This window comes from Condylura cristata, unplaced genomic scaffold (assembly GCF_000260355.1).
Source record: "Condylura cristata isolate star-nosed mole 26May11 unplaced genomic scaffold, ConCri1.0 scaffold00033, whole genome shotgun sequence".
NCBI classification, from domain to species: domain Eukaryota; kingdom Metazoa; phylum Chordata; class Mammalia; order Eulipotyphla; family Talpidae; genus Condylura; species Condylura cristata.
The window spans coordinates 17,705,118-17,725,583 of NW_004567134.1; the positions used below are offsets into that span (position 1 = coordinate 17,705,118).

Consider the following 20,466-nt stretch of genomic DNA (forward strand, 5'->3'; position numbering starts at 1 on the left):
ACGGCTCCTGCTGCTGACCGAGCGTCGCTCCCTCTCCGGGCTGGGCCTCTGCTCTCCTCTCCCCTGCACGACGCTCAGGCCTGCCCAGCTGCCGCCCGGGGGGCGTGTGTAGCCCCGTCCAACCCCAGAGGAAGGAAACCGGGCCCCGACTGGCCACTCCACACCCCACGTGCTCTTCCCGCGTCCGTCAGTCTCTTCACCCCCGACCGCTGTTCACGCGAAAGCGCGAAGTCACCTGCAACACCAGCAGCGTCACCTCGAAGCCCGCGCGCCGCATCTTGAGACGACACCAGCAGGCCTCACCCTCTCACCCCACCGGCCGTTTCGGGTGACCTCGGTCCCCCACGATCCCCACGACACGCAAGAGTCGCGTCGGGCAAAGAAAGACGCGCTCGCGGACTGACCCAACTGGCCCACGATAGCAGACGGCCGGACTGAGCACGCGAGCAAAGAGGGAAGGGCGCTCTGGGGCGTGGCACCGGGGCTCTTGACTTAGCCTTTGATTTAGGACACAAATACTCATTTCTTTGCAATTTCCCGACCCACTAGAACCAACTTGCCCTTACACAAACCAAGTGGCGTGAGAAGCCGTACAACACCCGTCCCTCTGTTTCATCGGAATCATGTTCTCACACACCTGCTCACCGGCACACACACAAAACACACACACACAATCTCTGAAGATGTGCTCTGTGTGTTGCATGCCTCAGACAAGCCCTTCAGCCTCTGGGCAGAAGGACTTCACGCTCCGATGGCAAAACGTGGTCAGATTAGACGTCGCTTAACTCACTCAACAGCACTGACAAGAAGAAAATCACCAATATCACCATCATAAGCCTGGCGCTAACACTGTAAACTTTCTCTAATCTGTCCTAAATGAGCAGTTAAGCCAACCCTAAGGAATCAGGAAATGCATGCCTCTTCCCCAGGTTTCCAAGCGCGTGTCCCCCGATTTACACACAGCGGACGGAAAAGCCTCCCTGGGGAGGCGAGATTTACAGAAGGATTTGAATTGAAAGGGCAAGTAGATTGATGGGTCTTTAGATGCCAGAATTTCCCTACACAGACCAATGTTTGCTTAGTGTTTGATATTTCCACGGGGCTTTATCACAAGGCTGGTCAGCACCTGCCTTACACGAGGTGCCGCTCGTCACCATCTCTAATTTCGGTACCTGCCCGAAAGGATTCCATAGTCTTAGATGGCAGGACCGTGGCAAAATGGAGTGTGTTGCTCCGATGTGTGTATAAAAGCCATGAGCGTACACAGAGGCGCTGAAAGGGAGAAAAGAACAAGCCAGGAAAGGTAACTGCGGAGGGGTCTGCCTGGCCGCTGAGTTTGGGCGGACACGTGTCCCAGACAGGGGACATGAGTAGAAGCATGAAAGCTGCGACACTCGTGCGTGGGGATGGGCTTGTCGGAGAAAACAAAGGACGGAGGAAGCTAACCAAAGCCCAACCTGAACTGAGAGGCGGGGCCAGACTGCAAGCACAGCGAGGGTCTTCTGTCCGTGGTCAAACGCACTGGGCTTCGTTTCCTAGCAGAATGTAGCCCCACCCTGGATAGCTGCATTTTAGCTGCCTACATCCTTGCGATGCACGTCTCGGAAGACTGTGTGTGCGTTATCTACAGACAGATACAGGTGTCTCTGCCGGGCCCTCCCTGGTGGCGCAACAGGTTAAACCGCAGCACCACGAAGCTGCCCACAGTCGTTGCAGCCCGAGTTCGATCCCCCCCAACCCCGCGAGGGACCCACGGGGCGCGGCAGACCTCTCCTGTCTCCCCACTGACCCCCTCAGCAGTGTGTTTCAATTAAATCCTCCTGTCCTGCTCCCCGCTCTGTCTCTGGTGAAGCCTCTCACCCCCGCACCTCTGGCCTGGACCCCAGTTCTGTGTGCATAAATAAAAAACTTTAAGAAAAAAAGAAAAACAAATAGATACACGTTCAATCCTCCTTTCTCATAAAAAAAAAAAAAAAGCATTTTCATACCCAAACAACTAATGGCAGACTCTATAACCTGGTTTTTCTAGAAACTTTTCTTTTTGCAACTGTCCCCACGCAGTTTTTGAAGTGTTTTACTGGCTCCGTGGCACAGACAACCAGAAGCTTCTCATCCCGGTGCCAGCAGGCAACCTGCCCCGTCATTTTCTTTCTCAAAGACGCTGCTTTCTCCTGGGTTTCAACACAGAATGTTCAGCGACCTTATTAAACTCAAGCCCCTGCAGGGAAGAACCAAGGCGTGAGCGCGGTCTGCTGCCACCGCCACATTTCAAAGGAAGTTTGTTTACTCGATCATCAAAAACCCAGGCACAGAGGCTGACTTGGAGGCGTGCAGGGCTGTGAGAAACAGAAACAGCATTCTCTTACCAGGCTCCTTGGCACAACGTGCAAAGACCATTGTTGGCAGCCAAAAGGCTCCTTGGCCCTCGCCCGGGGAGCCCTGCAGAAGGCACCGAGGCGTGTCCGGCGGGAGGGACGCCCCCGCCACTCAGTGCCGGTCTGCCACAGCCCGGGGCAGGCACAGTGGAGCAAACGTCATCGGCGGTGCCTGAAATCTGGCTATGAACGACCTTGTCGTGGATGGGAATCTTTGAAAGTGCACCCCTATCTCTTGAGATGGTCAGTCGCTTGGGAAATCTTTTGTAATTCTTTAAGGTGTCAGTGATCCCTTTTGAAGATCTGTTTCAAGAATTACAGTTGAGGGTCCTCGCTGGTGGTGCAATGGGTTAAATGCAAGATTATGAGGTGTCTGCAGCCACTTTGGCACAAGTTTGACCCGGTCAGGGAAGTGACCTGTGTGGCGCAACAGACCCCTCCTGTCTCCCCGCTGCGCCCTCGGCAGTGGGTTTCAGTGGATCTGCCTGTTCTGCTCCTCACTGTGTCTCTGGAGAGTCCTCTTGTAACAGGTTTCATGGACTCCACCCCTACTCCAGATGCTGGAACTCCAAATCCCATCAGTACCAAGAAGAAGCACGCCGGGACGTGAGGGCGGAGCTGAGCAGCCAGGTTGGGATAAAACCGGACATGTGGGCTCTGGGGGGCTCTTGGCCTGGTGGTTCGCAGCTGATCGTGTTGGCGCTCCGTCGGTTTCCAGCGGCCAGTGGCGTCCAAGTCAGCAGAACGGGTAGGACATCCTAGTTAGCCTGCGTTTCTCTCCCTCTTTCCCTGGGTTATTCCTTTACCTTTCTCCTTATAAATAAATCCATTATTTAACCTTTTGAGTGTGTCCATAATACGATTGAATCGTAAGTGCACGGGTGAAGACCCACAGACAGGCAACCCAATTCACATTGGGGTACCCTGTAACACTCTTACCCCTGCACCTCTGGCCTGTAACAGTTTTTGTATGTGCAATTAAATAAATCTTTAAAAAAATGAATATTTTAACTGCAATAATTTAACAGAACTGATTTAACCAGAACATGTCACATCGTTATCAATGATCCCACTTCTCAAATGCATATGGGGACACACTGCAGGGCTAGAGAAAGAAAGCCCACTGCATCCCAGTTGACAGTGTGCATCTGTCCACAAGACCGGCTGTTCCTACAGCTGCTGTTTGGGGACGAGATCCGACGTTTCTCTCAAAGGTCTCCGATAACTCCAAACGACCCTCTGTTGAGCTGTCAGCCACCTGCACACAGGGCAGAGTTTGGGGGGTCTTCTCAACACGCTCTGCGTCTGAAGCGTGGACTCAAACACCAAAATGGAGGGGACTGGCCACTCTGCCCAAATGCCCTCAACACTCAGCCTGCAGCTGCTGACCACTGAACCATAATGCAGCTTTTCCTGTCTGTCCCAAACACAGTTCGTTCTCCTGTGACCTTCCCTCTAGCTTCTTGAGTCGTTTCATCACCTGCCAAAGAAATGTCTGTTTTGTTATGTTCTAGCATCTAAAGTTGGTTCATGTCACCGATATTTGCAACTCTTTGTTAGGGTCAGTTTTAATTTTTGCCAACTAATTGAAGTGTCTGGTAAAGACTACACAAACACAGAGAAACAATACCACCAAACCATATTGTTTAGACTTAACTTCCAGAGAGCTAACACGCCTGCTGCCAGGATCCTGGGAGCCAGCCTGTCCTTCTTGGCATAAGACAAGGTCAGGATCGGAAAAGGTATGAGTCATCATTTGACTGTGAGCTAATTCATGCATTTTATACTAAGGTGGTTGATTTCAAGGCTGAAACTACCTTTTGTACACAGTCGGCTGTCAACACATTTTTATGTTTTCACAATACAGATAAGGATGAGTTAGCCCTAAAAGGTATGGACACAAGTCAGGTAGCAAATAACAATGATGAACCAAAGCCAGTCAAGCCGGGTATCACACGCCCGGTGAGGTGCCTTGCGCTGCCGATCCAGGTTGCCATCCAAAGCCACTGCTCTCGAACGAACGCAGCGATGGAGGGCACAGGAGTTTGTGCAGAGACAATCAGCTAGTCACACCTCTCCCCACACTGAACAGGAACATGGACACTTGACTTTGTTCGATCACAGTAAAGGAACGCCTCGGCAAAGACTGCCATTCCTTCTCGCGGTCCGGTTCCTGGTCACCCCTCAGCCGTGGCCCGGCCCCCACTGTCTGCCCTCCATATTCCTGACCCTACTCTGGCATGTTCTCCAGGATGAAGCCTCCAGCCAGCCTGCTTCATTTGTCAGCCCAAGAAGAGATTTTATTTACAGGCTTAGGGATAGCTGGTATCAAATATTGCCATTTGGCTGAATGTACTGTGTGGACTTTAGCAAAAGATATAAGCAGTAATGAGTTTTGTTGAAGCTGATCCAATCCAATTTTTTAAAAGGGCAGCGCACGGGTTAACATATATATTTTTTCCATTACAAAATGTGTTTGGTGTATTTTTCCTTTCAGTTTAGATTTAGTATGACACGTAGAACCTATATTTCATTCTTTAAAAATACAGCGACATCACCCCCACAGCTGAGTCAGACATGCTGCAGCATCACATGCTCTGACAGCAACAATGAGGTGTCCAGACACAGACAAAAGTACCTTGCGGGCCTCCCTGGTGAGGCAGGGATTAAATCTCAGCAAATACGAAGATGTCTTCAGCCACTGAAGCAGAAGTTCGATCCCCGGCCAAGGAGTGGCCCACAGGGTGCAGCTGACCTCTCGTCTGCCAGCTGCTCCCCTCAGCAGTGGGTTTCAGTCCATCCACCTGTCCTGCTCCCACTCTGTCTCTGGGGAGTCCTCTCACCCCAGGCACCTCCTGCTTACACCTCCATTCTTGTATACATAAATAAATCATTCTTAAAAACATCAAAAATCAGAAAGCCCTGACCTCCCAGCAGGACAGGTGGGAAGTGCTTATCTCCTGAGGGCAGCAAAGGGCAGCAAAGGCAGCAAGGCAAGATTTCAAGAGCTGTGAAAAATCAGGCAATAAGACACCACCAAAGGCACACCATCGTCTTCCAGCAGCCAACCCTAAAGTCTCAGTTTATTCAAGGAAGAATTCAAAATAGCTGTATTGAGGAAGCTCAGTGAGCTACAGAAAATAAATAAATAATACACACATTAAAAAAAAAAAAAAACGCACACACAGAAAATTCAATGAAATCAGGAAAACAATACACGAATAAAAATGAGAAGGTTAACAAAGAGATAAAATCATAAAGGAACAAAACAGAAGTTCTGGTGCTAAAGATTACGATGAATGGAATGGAAAATGCAAGGGAGGCCATCAATAGCAGAATCGATGAAGCAAAAGAATCTGTGGTGTGGGAGACTGGAACTATAAAATGATTAAGTCAGAGAACAAAGAAAAAAGGATGAAAAGGTGAAAAAGCCATGTGATTTCTCAGATACCAGCAAAAAACACAATCTGTAAATTACTGGAATCTCGGAAGATAAAGATGGAGAAAGGGAAGAAAGCTTATTCAAGGAAATAAAGGCTGAGAATGTCTATAGAGATTTGGGTGTCAAGTTCATAAAGCCCACAGGTCACCAAACAAGCATATACAAAAGACATTTTCCCAATGACAAGATATAATGAACTGTCAAAAAGCAAAGACAAAGAGAATTTTAACACCAAGAGGAAAGCACTGTGTGATTTACAAGGGATCCCTCATCAGATTAAATGCAGCTTTCTGAGCAGAAACCTTAGAGGCCAGAAGAGGCTGGATCATATGTTCAATGGGAAAAGAGAAAAAATACCCAAAAGGGATGTTCTACCTGCACAGCAATAAAATAGATAAAGACTTTCCCAAAAGCTGTAGGAATTCACCGCCATTTACCTGCCTTATAAGAAAGCTGAAAGTAATTCTCCAACCTGAAATGAAAGGCTACTAATTGTAAGATAAAAATGGATTAAAATATACAACAAGTGATAAAGGCAGTACACAATCAAACCCTGAGTCCTGACAGAGCATTAACCACTTCACTCCAGGGCAGATGTGAAAGTGAAGTTTAAAATGATTTAAAAATGATGCCATCAATGATAGGTTAATGAACACACACTATAAAAACAGGTGAATTATGATATCCATACCATAAAAGAATGAGGGAGTAAGAGGGTAGAGTTTTATATGTAATCAAATTTGTTATCATCACATAAAATCTCATATCTATAAACTGTTTTATGTAAGAGTCATGATAACCATAAAGCCCAACTTACTATACATAAAGAAAAGGGAATAAAAAAGCATCCTAGCACAGAAAAATCATCAATTTGCAAAGGAAGGTAACAAGAAAGGGAGAAAGGAACAAAATTGAGAAAACAGCTAGCAAGAAGACATGAGTCGCCTTTTCCTGTCAAGAAGTATTAAAGTGAATAGATTGAATTCTTGCATTAACAGGCATGTAGTGACTCTATAGATTAAGAAACAGAATCAGGGACTCCCTGGTGGCACAAAGGATTACAGTGCAGCACTGTGAAGCTGTCCACAGTCATTGCAGAATGAGTTCGACCCCCAACCAGGTAGCGACCCGCAGGGCACAGCAGATTTTTCTGTCTCCCCACGGCTCCTCTCAGCAGCATATTTCAGTAGATCCACCTGTTCTGCTCCCCACTTTCTCTTTGGGGAGTCCTCTCACACACCCCCACCACACACACACCTCTGGCCCATACCCAGCTCTTGCACGCATAAATAAATCTTTTTGAAAAAAAATTAAAAGCCAACTATGTTGAGAAGAGATTCACTTTGGTTTGAAAGCCACATGTTGGCTCAAAGTGAAAGCACAAAAAAGGACATTCTATGCAAGTGGGAACAGCACAAGACAGATTACAAGATTTTTACCAGACAAGACAAATTTTGAAGACAAAACTAACACTAATCTTGAAGGATGTCAACTCTTAAAGTGAGGGTCTTGACTGGGAACCACAGTATCCTGAAATTTGGAATCGGGATATATGGGGAGATCTTGCCAGAGCTGAGGACACTGAGTCTGTAAACCAACAAATATATTTTACCAGGAGAAGTGGTTTTCCCATTCCTGAGAGAGGGGATTAGCCCTATGGTGGTGGTGGTGGTGGTGGGGAGCTTGTCTACAAGAGACAATACCATTAGATAAAATGAAGGGTAACAACCATCAAGATGATACAATAACAATTATGTGCACGTGTGTGTGTGGGATCACCCAACATCAGAACATCTAAATATATTAAGTAAATGCCAATGGATGTGGAAGGAGAAATAAACAATAATACAATAATTGTTGGGGACTTAACTATCCCACTTTCACAATAAATAGATCACCCAGACAGAAAATCAAAAAGAGAACATTAGACTTAAGCTGCATTTAAGAAGAATTGGGCCTAACAGATGTGTGCTGAACATTCCTCCCAACAACAGCACAACACACATTTTTCTCCCGTGCACATGAAAAAACTCTCCAGGATACCTTGTAAGACAGGTCGCAAGACACATTTTAGCAAATTGAAGAAGTCTGAAATAATATCAAGTACCTTTTCCAACTATCATGAATTGAAACTATAAATCAATAACTATAGGAAAACTGGCACTTTCACATGTGAAAATTCAACAACAGACTGAAAAAAAAGTCAAGTCATATTTTGAATCAAAAGGAAATGGAAACAACATACAAAAACTTATGGAACACAGCAAAAGCAGTTAATTTTCCAAAGGAATTGTATAATGATACACGTCTACACTAAGTAAAAAAGAGAAACACCAAATAACTTAATTTTAGGCCTAAAGGAAATAGGTAAAGATCAACTAACTAATCTCAAAATTAGCAAGGGGATATTACAGCAGAAATAAATGAAACACCAGGAAAAAATAACATGAAAGATTGATAAGTCTAAGAGCTGTTTTTTCAAAGATAAACAAAATGACAATTGCTGGATAACAAAGGAAAAAAGAAAGAAAACCCAATTATTAAACCCTAACACCACAAAAGTAATCAAGACCAGTAAACACTACTCTGAGTAATTATAACCAATAAGTTGATGATCATTATGAGATTGAGTGAATTCCTTGGCATATACCATGTCACAAGAATGAGCCAGGAGGAAAGGCAATGGAGAGACCAACGATGACTAAGATTGACTCAGTGATCAAAAGCGTCCCCCACAGAAAGGGCCCAAAACTAATTAGTTTCCCTGGTGAGTTCTACTAAGCACTTAAATAAAAACTAACGCCAATCTTCCTTAAATTTGTCTAAATAATTGAAGGCAGGAAACACTATCAAATTAATTTTATGAGGCCACCTGATACCAAAAGAAAGATAATGATATTCCAAGAAAACTACAGATAATAACCCCAATGAAAACAGAATAAAGTATCTTCAGCAAAATAGTAACAGACCAAATTCCACAGCACATTCAATTATCCATGGCCGTAATCAAGTGCACATCCCCTGGGGTAAAAGAATGGTTGGAAATGTCAAATCACTTAATGTGATAATTACATTAACAGAAAGAAAGATTAAAATCATACAATCACTTCAATAGGTGCAGGGGCAGTGTGGGGTAAGTGCATCTGAAAAAACACAGCATCTTCTCATGATAAAAAGTCTAAAACAACCCGGTAGAGAAGAACATGCCTCAACATATAAAGGTCATATAGGACACGGATGCAGTTAACATCATACTCAAGAGTGAAGGTCGGGATTTTTTTCCTCCAAGCTCAAAAACAATAAATCCACAACCATTTTCACCAATCTACCTAACAACGCAACTCTGAAAAACCCAACACTAGGCAAAGAACTAAGAAACAAGGCTGCATGACAAGCTCAACTACAGAAATCCATTGTCCTTCCACTTGCAAACAACAAAGTACCTAAAAAAGAAATAAGGAAAATAAGCACATTTGCAAAATTGTCACAAGAATAAACAAAATACTTAGTAATAAATTTAACCAAGGTGGAGGGTGAAAGTCTGTACACTGAAAACTATGGCTTGGCTGGAAACGCACGCACACACATATACACTGAAGAAGACACAAATAGATCACAGGCCAGAAGATGAGTATTGTTGGAAAGTCACGTTGCATAAACCGAGGTGGAGGGTCAGTGCGTCTGTCCTTCGCCTGACAGACAACAGAATCTTGTCTGGCGACAACGTGGGCAGGTGGGGAGCCCCTGAGCACATGATGCTTTGTGAATAAGTCAGACAAAAAGACAAATCCCAGATGCGCCCACTCATGTGAGCCTGAAACAGCGGACCTCGGAGGAAACAGTAGGACGTGACCGCCAGGGGCTGGGGTGTGGCAGCTCGAGGGGCCGGTGTCCGCTGGGACCCGCGCAGGTTCTGGGGTCTCAGGCACCGATGGTGACAACCGCACCTTGCTCTTGAAAGCAGCTGAGAGAGTTGACCCAGAATGTTCTCCACCAAAAAAAGAAAATAATAAGTGGTAATTATATGAGGTGAGAGGTGTTAAGTGGCCTGGAGCCGACTTCACAGAACCTAAGTGTATTCAGTCATAGGGTTGAACCATGTAAGTTCACATGATGTTCTATGTCAGTTACATCTCAATAAAGCTGGGGGGCCAGGCGGTGGGGACCGAACCCTAGCAGGCTGCTGCCTGTGAGTGGAATCTGAGCATTCTCATTCCGTGCCCGCTTCATGGCTTCCCGGCTGTTGCGAATAAAGTGCCCAGAGAGCCTGACAAGACCTACATTCGCCCGTCAAAAGTGTACAGAGTGCACTTGCCCCTGCCGCAACCGCACACTCCAGGATTTGAGGAAACAACACGTAGGAGTCTGATAAAGAACGGCACTGAGTACTATTCTGCCCAACAACAAATTGACCAGACCAGAATCTAAAATTGCTGCGCATCCTCACGTGAAGGCCGTGAAGACAATAGGTGTCAATATCATTAGTGACTGACCACGGCCGGTCTGTCGTCACAAGCTGGCTTTGACCCCGGGGGCAGGGGACCCCACACCCGCCACCCAAATACCATCGGGGCTCTTCACTGGCGCGCACAATGGCAAGGCTGCTCGGCCTCAGGAAACAAGAACGGGAGGCGTGTGCCAAACGCGGAGACAGGGTTGCCGGGAGCAATAGTGGCCCTTCACTCTACCCAGCATCGTGTCCAGGGCTGACCTGCACAGAGACCCTGTGGTGGCGTCTCCCCACCGCTGAGGATGGCAGCTCTCTCCCAACAACAGGCCTCATGTCCAAGATGGTGTCTCCCCACCTCTGCCGCCCTGGGGCCCGCGGCAGCCAGACTCCAGGCCGGGCTCCAACTCACAGAGACAACAGGAGACAGGACAGGAGACGCCCCGGACCTGCAGGATGCCCCGGCACCGCACCAGGCAGGGACACTCAGGCCAGCAGCCACAGCCGCCAGCTGGCCCAACGAGCGGACACCCTCACACGGCTGAGCCAGGCTGTGCCCACAGCAAATACGAGGGACCGTTTCAGTCGCTCAGCTACCGCAAAGCCGCTTGCTCTGGCCTCCACCTTCCGGGGTCTGCAGCGGCCTTCTCCCAGATCAGCCCGCCCCGGGGCTCACGTCCACTGGCCCCCACATGCTAAAGCAACTCCAACCTGCGCACCAGCCTTGACTCCGGGAGCCTGAGCCAACAACAACCTGCTTCCTTCTCCGCTCCTGTCTGCACCACTCCCATGTCCTCTCCAAGGTGGCCTCCTCAGGATCCCACACTATTAGGCTTTTTCCTGAGGCTCTTTGTCTTCACCAGGGGCACCACCAGCAACAGCCTTTGGCTTCAGCGACGGGTGACATTCCCCACTTTTAGACTTTATCGCCGCATCTCTGGTGACACTGGACAGACCCTTCCCACTGGCATAATGACAAGCAACATCATACCGCACTGCAGCACAGCTATCGCTGCCAGCTTCCGCCTTCCCTGGGGACCTTTCAGCACTGGTTCACGATAGGCCAATATCGCCCAGGTGACTGAGTTTTTAAACAGTTAAACACCCTAGGGAAAATACACCTTCCCGTATGTGAACATGCTCAGCAAACGTCCTTTTATGTGTAAGTCCTTCGAGCACGTCTCTCTATTTTTTCCTCTTAGGGTCGCTATCGCTATTATAGTGACCTCATTCTTGCCATCGTCCCTCCTAAGTAAAGGCCAGTGTTGGGGCCTCGATGCTGGTTGTGGTCACATCCTAACAGCAGCTACTTAAAAACTTAGAAAAAAGAGCTTGCTGGACAAGTAACAACTCTAAAACCTGAGTGCAGGGGCTCACCCTGTCTAGTGACCACCGGGCACCGCCAGCACATTTTAGGTGCCCGCTAATGAAGCCATCCCACAAGGTTCTGAAGGCAAGCTTGGAAGACTCATCCGTCCGTGCGAGACGCGTGTGGGAGGCCGCCTCCCTGCGGCAGACCGGCCACCTCAACTTCAACTCGCCCGGGAGCGCTGTTCCATGGAGTGCAGCTCTGCAGAACGCCCTTTCACCTCTCGAAAGACTTAGCAGCAGCGTCCCTTTGCCAAATGACAGGCGGACAGACCCCTCTGGGCGAGTTTCAAAGAGGTGACACTTCCGTGCAGCGAGTCCTTCAAAAGACAACAATATAATTTAAGAAGGAGCTGGGGTCCAGGGATAGGTGTTTGCCAGTCACCAATCATGAATGTGTCTCGCACCGGAGCGCCGGCCTGTTCCTCAAAACGCTCCATCCGCCTTATTCCAAATAACACCCTTGCCTTTCTAGAAGAACACTGCGTCTTCTGTGCGGGCGAATCTCAAACCCTCCCAACTTTCCTGGCCTATCCCGGGACCCTCTGGCCAATGCAAAGGCATGATGCAGTTTTCTGAAGAATATAAGGAAAGATGAGCACTATCCCTTTTCGCTCTTTAGCTCCATGTCAAACCCCACGCCCTTCCTCTCCCCTGCATACAGGGTACCCTCACTCCGGGGAGGAGAGGAGGAGCTTGCTCTGGGGCCCCGCAGGTAGGTGGGAGAGATGACTAGGAATTGCAGAGCTGCTCTTTCGCACTGTTTCTTGGGGCAGCAGGGTGCTAATATCTACTTCCAGCCTGCTGCAAGATCAGGCTGCTGCCTGCGAGAAGCCCCTCACTGGCAATCAGGGCGACATGCAAGTGAGCACTGTCCGGGCGGGAGAACCCGGTTTCCTCAGTAACTACGCAATGAGTTTGCAAGCCACAGATGCGATGCAGGGCACTGTCGTCACCGGGCAAGAGAGGGGTTCACAACAGTCCCCGCGGCCCTGCTGCTGGGAAGGGCCCTTCACACCCAAGGGCCGCGAGGGCCCTGCAAGTTACATGGCGACGCTGCTTACCTTGTGCTTTCCAGAAACTCAAACACCACTATTCTGGGTTTGTAACGTGACCGTCTTCCCTAACTGGCGCTCACAACCCATTTAGATGAGCCTCGTCTGGCTAACTTCTACCCACTTTTGGGACTCACTTAAGCACCCACCTCCTATAAAATCAGCGTGCTCCGGGGAGCTGTGCTTGCCGCTCTACCTCGGTATTTTACTCTGAGAAAACAGAGGTTATTTATGTTTCGCTCTTGTTACTACTGTCTTTATTATTTATCATTATTATCCTGGCATAGTACTATCCTGCGTGAGGGCCTAGCACAAGACTTCCTAACCCATAGTTTTCTCTCTAAAGTCAGTTTATTCTATTAATATTCAGTTAAGAAAATCAGAAGTGGAAACACTTTCAACAGTCAGCATGGCAGCGATCGCCGGCACTGCTTACACAGTTAACAGGCTAAGCTGGACGTGCATCGGCTGAGTCTACCTGACGTCCTCGGGTCCAGAGTCTTGAACGTCAAATGCAACCTAACGCCCATCCTCAAAACACCTCCATTCTCCTTGGAGAGACCAGCAGACATCGCGATGGTTACAGTGAAACTCCACAAAGTCTGTGCTCAACTTATGCACAAGGTGCTAGAAAAATTCTCAGAAGCGACACCCTCAGTTGTACTAATGAAGGTTGACACCAAATAAGCAGAGAAAAGTAGTCTCCTGAAATGATGCTGGGCGAGCCACTGAGTCACAGGGGGGTCAGGGAACCAGTCTGTCAAGTGAAAGCCTAAAGAAGGTGCCACAGGACAGAGCTACTTGGGGCGCTGCTTCCCGAGCAGTCCAAGATGGAGATTGTATCTGGGCGCCGACTCAGGCTGGAGACTAATCCCCCTGGAAGCTGACGAGGCAAACACAGGGGCCGGTCCTGGCTGCTGCACAGCCCTGACCCTAGCACGTGATTCCTCTCCGATGGGGTGGGCTGACTAGCTGAGATGGCGGTAGGACTCTCTGGTCCTCTGAGCTCTAAGGGATCTACAGGCTCGTTCTTCCATCAAGACACTGCAGCGGGCCACCTCCAGGCGTAAGTCGCAGAGTACGGCTTCAAAACGGCATGTGTCAAGGAAGACAGACACACAGCACAGTGGAAAGAGGGTCGTGCACAGAAACTGGTGCAGGGACAGACTTTTTCCAAGGTGTTATGGTTTGAAAAAAATAACTGCAGTTAGCAGGCGGTCGACGGACAAAGCAAAGCATCACCCCAAGCGCGTCAAGGGTGAGTGGCGGGTCAGGGGTGTGGGTGTGAGCTGGGGTCACAGGGGGCAGGAGCGATGGAGGGAAGTCAGGACTGACCTCACACCCAGGCCCCCTCCTCTTGGCCCTGGGGAAGGGAACTAGGAACTATTCCCGCTCGCATGGCCTTGAGAAGCAGTCCTCGTAGGTGATATCCTCATTTTTATAATCCTTAAACCAAGTTTGGTTCAAGAAACCTGGAACATATTCATGTAGCAGGCTGTCATAGCATTTACGCTGAACCTCAGCTAGAAAAGAGCCTTTTTTGTCTACTGTAGACAATGTAGGTTATTAGGATGACCTGGATTTTAAAGCAAGCAGGAGTGAATATTCTCTCATTTTCTGTGCTATTAAGCAATAAATTGCTTTTGTTGACATTGCTTGTGCATCCATTCAAATAAACAGGGCCATTTATGCAAATATAACTATTTTACAAGAATCTCATCATCTGAGAAAATCATGTTACAGTCCTCTCTGAAAGCTCAACAGGAAACTGAACCCTGCGTCTTCAAATCTGCCAGGAGTCACCAGGTTCTTGTTGACAGGAGAGAGAGACTGCGAGGGGGACCGAGCATGTGACCCCGGGGCGGGGGTGAGCAGGGGGCCCTTTCCTCCTGCATCACTGTCAAGGACACCCTGTGCTGGGTGACCAGGAAGAGAGGAGCCCGGGGCACAGTGGACCCCTTGGAGGGTGACGGGGACTTCGGTGACAGAGGTGGTTGAGAACAGTGGAAGAAGCATGAGTTTACCTCGCTAAAACACGTTCGTGCTATAAATCAACTGTAGAATCAATGCATACAATTTAATTAATAGAAACACAGCAGCAAGGGGGACAGTGGTGCTTGCGCTGACCTGAGGACCTCCTGGAGCCTGGGACGAGCAGAAAGCGGCGGTTACTCTAGCGTGCATTACGTGCAGCAGGCCAAGATGGCGCAGCACAAGCCCCAGTCACCAGAACACGGGTGCTGCAGTGTGTGTGTGTGTGTTTGGGTCTGAGTGTGTGTCGTGCGGTCGTGTGTGTGGTCATGCGTGGCCTGTCAAGGGAAGGGTTCACAGTGGGCTAGCCAAAGTCATTCCAAAGGAGCAGTCTCAGAATGACTCAGGTTGCCAGCCACCTTTGAAGTTAGACCTGGTGCTCAGACAGTGAATTAAAATCAGCAACTTATAAGCAACCGTGGCCCCCGACTTTCAGTGGCCTGGTGCAAGCCACCGTCTATGCACTGAAGCATGTATATCGAGTGTCCACCCCTCAAAGCCACACCGTCAGCGTGGGGGCGGTTTCCGCGGGAACGCTCCTGGGCTCCCACGTCACGCCTGAGCACAATCGGGGCCAGTAACATACTCTGGGCAGTCACGGCTGGGGACAGATGAGGGTCTTGCTCCAGGAGTCTGAGGGCCTGCCTCGGCGTCACGAGCTTTGCAGTCTGTGCTGATTTTATCTCGTCATTCTAGATAGAAACCTGAATATTTATCGCAGCATTCCTATCTTTGAAGACTTTGTCTCATTTTTCCAAAATGAAAATGGAAGCCAGCTGCCAAGCATCTAAACCCTTTACTTTCGGTTAAATAAACAAGCAAAAGAATCTTCTCTTCACTCCACTGAATAGAATTGTCACTCTCAGAATAATCAAACGTTTCCAAGACTATTTTTCTAAATCGACCCTATCGCCTGGATCATTTACTTAGTTTCGGCCGAGGTGCGGAAGCCCCCTCCCTGGCAAGCACTGACGGGACGGGGGTCTCGTCATCCTAAACGACTGTCCCCAGTGTGGAGAAGAGCAGAGGGGAGGAGCTGTGTGGGGAGGCACAGCCCCGCCCTCGCTCGGACTCCCACGCACAGACTGACCTCCACACTACCATCCCCAATGCAGAAGGAAGAGAAGGATTCGGGCACGTTTTTCCTTGTCTTCTCCGCTGCTATTTAGGGGCCTGGAGTTTCACACTTTGAAACGTTCTCTTTCAGAATCAACAAGTGGCACAGAGGAAGACGTCACAGGTTTGCCCCGCAGGCAGCGGGGTGCGTGGGCGGCAGACGGGTGAGCTGTAGGGTTTGTTTCAGAAGAGCCAGAAGGAACCACCCAAGTCAGAGACAGACGGGGAGGGTCACCTTGATCATGGCAATCTCTTCCTACCTGCCTCTTTGGAAATCTGAGTGAAGGATTCCACACCTTTCTCTCCGTAACTTCCTTCGGAGGCGAGCGTGGACACGTAGTTCCAGCCCAGCGCCTTCACAATGTCTACCATGGCCTGGGCTTGGAAGGAGTCGGGAGGAACCACGCGCGAGAAGAAGTCGTAGCGCCGGTCGTCACTCAGCTCGGGGGCCGTCGACGCGTAGCTGATCTGAGGGATCTGGAAGACAAGAGACACCGTGTGGGCCACACCGTGGGGGGCGGGGGGCTACGAGCAGGCGCGGAAACACCCCGCCATTGCTGGAGAGCAGGCTCGGGCCCGGCCGGGACGCCTGGTCGCCCAACAGCGGCGTGGGCCTGCGGGCCACAGAGGGAGCAGGAGCTGCTCGGCGGCACGGGAGCACCGGCCACCCCTGCCCCGCCCAGGCCCAGCTTCACACGCAGAACCACAGTGTCGACCCCGCGGCCGGCCCCACGTCCTGGCCGCAGTCTCCACGGCCTGCATTCCCCCTTGGGTGCCGGGGAGAGCGGCCGGCCACGCCCGGAGGCGCATGGGCTCCGGTCCCCTTTCGGACATCACAGACGGTCCCCGCGTCACTCGCCGGCTTGTGGGGTGGGGACTGGCATGAGGGGCGCGTCCACCACGCCCACCGAGCGCCGGCTGGCGCCACCTCCCCTCAGCGTCACCTCAGCCCAGGCCACGGGGGCTGATTTGAGCTAAATCAAGTGACCAGGGAAAGGCCGGTGGGCTCGGCGCAGTCGGAGGGAGGAAGGCCAGGCCAAGACTCTGACAAGCACGGACTCTGTTGCGCTCCCGGCGAGGGTCACAGACCCCAGAGACGGAGCAGAGCCCAGGGAAGCCGCCCCGCTGGGGAGCAGGTGAGACTTACAGGGTAGGGAAGCTGCTTTGTCTACGGGCCCTGCAGGCGGATTCCCAGGGTGCAGGCGGATCTCAACTCCAGGAGGCTCCAGGGCAGGAGGCCCCAGCTCCCGGCCAGTAACAGCCCAGATCCAGGGCTCCCGCCCGCCTTGTCCGGCTGCCTCACCCTCACAGCCTGCACGGGAGGCCGCCCCGGGGAAGGTGTACCGCCGAGGGGACTGAGGCGCCCTGAGAGCTGCGTCCTCACGCACAAGACCAGCAGCCAGTGGGATGCTACGGGTCTGACCTGATAGCAAGGGCGATGGACTCCTGCAGATTTCTGCTCGCAGACACCTAAGCTGTTGCCCTCCCTCCAGGTATCACGGGAAGATTTCCTTTGCAGAGATCAAGCCCAGCTGCTCAATACTTTGACACAACTGCACCCAAGTTGATTCTCTGGACCTATCTCTTGACGGGAACCTGCCCCCCCGCCCTGCAGTTCCCCTAAGCCGACCCTGCGCCACCTGCTTCCCATCAGCCTCTCTGCCCAGCCTCCGGTCAAGCCTGTTCGTGACTGCCCGGCCACGTCCTCCCACAGCCGTCCCGGACGCAGTTCCGCGCTGTGGCCACTGGGGGCAGGCTCTGTCCCCGACCCTGCCCAGACTCACTGTGAGAGTGAACGTCCCTGTGCTCAGTTTGTAGGTCAGGCGTCTTAGGAAATGTCAACTGTAGGATCTCCTTGGTGGTGCAAGGGGTTCAGTCTCAGCGATACTGAGTTCCATCCCCGGCCCGGGAGTGACCACAGGGCACAGCACACCTCTCCTGTCTCCCCGCTGCCCCCTCAGCAGTGTACTTCGGTCCATCCGCCTGTTGTGCTCCCCACTCTGTCTCTGGGGAGTCCTCTCAGCCCCCTCCCACACCTCTGGTCTACACCCAAGCGCTTGTATGCATAAACAAATAGAATAAATATTTTTTAAAATCAGCTGAATAAAGGCTTTCAACAGGAAAAAGGAGAGGGTAGGTACAGAGAAGGGAGAGTGGGGAGGTGGGGGCGGCGGGGAGAGAGCATTACCAGATATGAAAAGCAAAGAAGCCAGGAATACCAGTGCATTTCCATCAGTTCCAACTTGTGCAAGTATAAAAGCTTTGTTCTGCTACACAGATGCCTTCCCTGCCAAAATCCCTTTCTACCTTTGCCGAAGTCCAAATATAGATACGTCCAAGTCTACTTGAATGGATGTACCTGCTATCAGCTATCACAGCTGTGAAATGTGCTCAGTGCAAATGTTTTCTAAATCATGCCCCAAATTTCAGTAATGACAACAGCGGTAAAACATCTCTCTCCTCACTACCGGGACGCCTTTGAAAACGGTTGCTCTCTGAGGCCAATCCCGTCTATTATTAATGAGAAGTATCACGTGGCTTATGACACACACGTCTCATTAGGATCACATACCTATCCTAAGCCACTAAGTTACCACCCAGGGGACCCATACTGTGTAATGATGCTAAAAAAAAAAAAAAAAAAAAAAAGAACTGCCTGAAAGACCAAGAGAATTCCATTTCATGAGGTAAACATACAGTTGGAGAAGAACATTCTTCCCCAAAGAGCAGAAAGGCTGGAAGAAGTTATCTAACCTCTCAGCCAGGAAGCCGGTGTGTGTTGAAGCCATTACGCTTCATACCTGCTTGTTTCAAACAAACATGAAAGACTCCACAGTGGTTACTTTGAAGTGTGTCTTATGACTGGTATTATCAATACAAATGACCAAGCTATTATAAATGATCTTCAGTGATCAACGTCCACACTTTCCTTGCTATCTACATTATTTGTTCTCTTCCTGTTATTGAAATCCTTCCCCGCGGCCAGTCTGTCATAGGAATGCAGAACTGATCCTCTGTTAAAGAAAACTGTCCACAGTATCATGCCATCTCCAGATAAAACAGACACTCCGCCTCTTCGGCTTTCTTTCTCCAACTCAAAAATTCAAACGCTTTTCATCTCCACGTGAGGATTAAAATTGCGTATTGTTTATTGGGTTACTGTTTTACAAAAGATTTTTTGAGAAAGCATCAAGTAGGATTAAAAACATCTATAATCTACTATATTTGTTTAGCAAGAGTGTGCACTTTTAGAAAATTAACAATACATATTACTTGTGAAACGAAAATATACGAAAACAGTAACGATCGATGCTGTTCACATGTTGCTGGTCTCAGTAGACACAGGTGCTCACAAGCCTGCGACTGCGGACTGGACTAGAGGTCTCGCCTCTGTCCAGTCCCTCCCTGTCTCCTCCCCACTTCGCCTCTCCTGGCTCTTTCTGGTTGCATACTAGCCCACTAGGTGACCCCAACTTAGATGCACCCTTCGGTGTGACATAGTGAATTATTTTTCAAGTCTTCACTACCATCAGAAATAAAAATGCATTTAAAATCCTGAGCTAATTCAAGTCTGCGTTCTTTTCCTGGCACAATTTCTTTTTTTGTTTTTTAAGATGTGTTTATTCATACAGAATTGGGGTACAGGCCAGAGGTGAGGGGGGGGCGAGAGGATTCACCAGACACAGCGGGGGAGCAGAACAGACAGATCGACCAAGCACCCTGCTGAGGGAGCAGCGGCGAGACAGGAGAGGTCTGCGGCGCCATGTGGTCACCTCTGGGGCGGGGATTGAACTCGCACGAGGCAGCTTCGCAGCGCTGCATTTGTGCGCATTGCGCCTCTAGAGTAGCCCCCGGGGAATTGCTTAGGACTGCTCAAGCTCCTCCCTCTGCTAGTGACAGATGTCACAGGCACATTTCTTTCAGTTGTTATATAAATAGGACAACACTATTTTTTTCTCCCAAATGTCTCACTACCTGCTCCAGAACATCCCTTAAATAATTAGTCACTCGCTACTGATAAAAAAAGTCAGTTGTTTTGATCCATTCTTAAATACTTCTGTATCCTGGGTATATTCTTCCCTATTCCACGTCTCTGAGTCTTTCCAGTGGTCACTATTCTAATTCTTCCCAACTTACAGTGATGTGAGGCAGCATGAGCTGAAACATTCCTCTTCATAACCACGTTTTAAAAAATGACTAGGGGTGATCACACATGGTTAATTTCCTAGCTGAACTTTAGCATTTTTTTTTCAAATTCATAGTAAAACTCCATTAAATTTTTGATGAGAATTATATTGCATTTACAAATTAACTTTGGGAGAATGGATACATTGACAATAATTTGTATTTCCCTCTGGAAAAATATGTATTTTCATCTGTTCCATTAGTCACTCTTTTCTCGGAGTAACTTCTCTCCATACAAACCATGTGTATTGCTGGGTGGCTTTATTTCTAGATAGTTGTTGTTTTCACTGCATTATGAATGACATAAACTTTTCATTTTGCTTCTATTTAATGCTGGTATGTAGGAATTATTAGATTTTGTGTATTGTTACTTAAGTGCTTATTAAAGTTCTTATTAGTTCAATAGCATTCAACTTATTTTCCTGGGATTTCCAGGTAAGCAAATCA

At 49.2% G+C, this 20,466-nt stretch overlaps 1 protein-coding gene across 7 annotated transcripts in view; it reads right to left on the minus strand.

The window, feature by feature from the left end:
• GRM7 (glutamate receptor, metabotropic 7) overlaps positions 1 to 20,466 on the minus strand; it is a 464,393-nt gene that overhangs the window by 262,938 nt on the left and 180,989 nt on the right. For all 7 annotated transcript variants that reach the window (XR_001146008.1, XM_004692396.2, XM_004692395.2 and 4 more), the window contains exon 2: positions 16,095 to 16,311. Coding sequence is in view for 6 of the 7 variants with exons in the window: in XM_004692396.2 (XP_004692453.1) it covers positions 16,095 to 16,311 (217 nt within the window). In the remaining variant the exon portion in view is untranslated. The remainder of the gene's footprint in view (positions 1 to 16,094; positions 16,312 to 20,466) is intronic.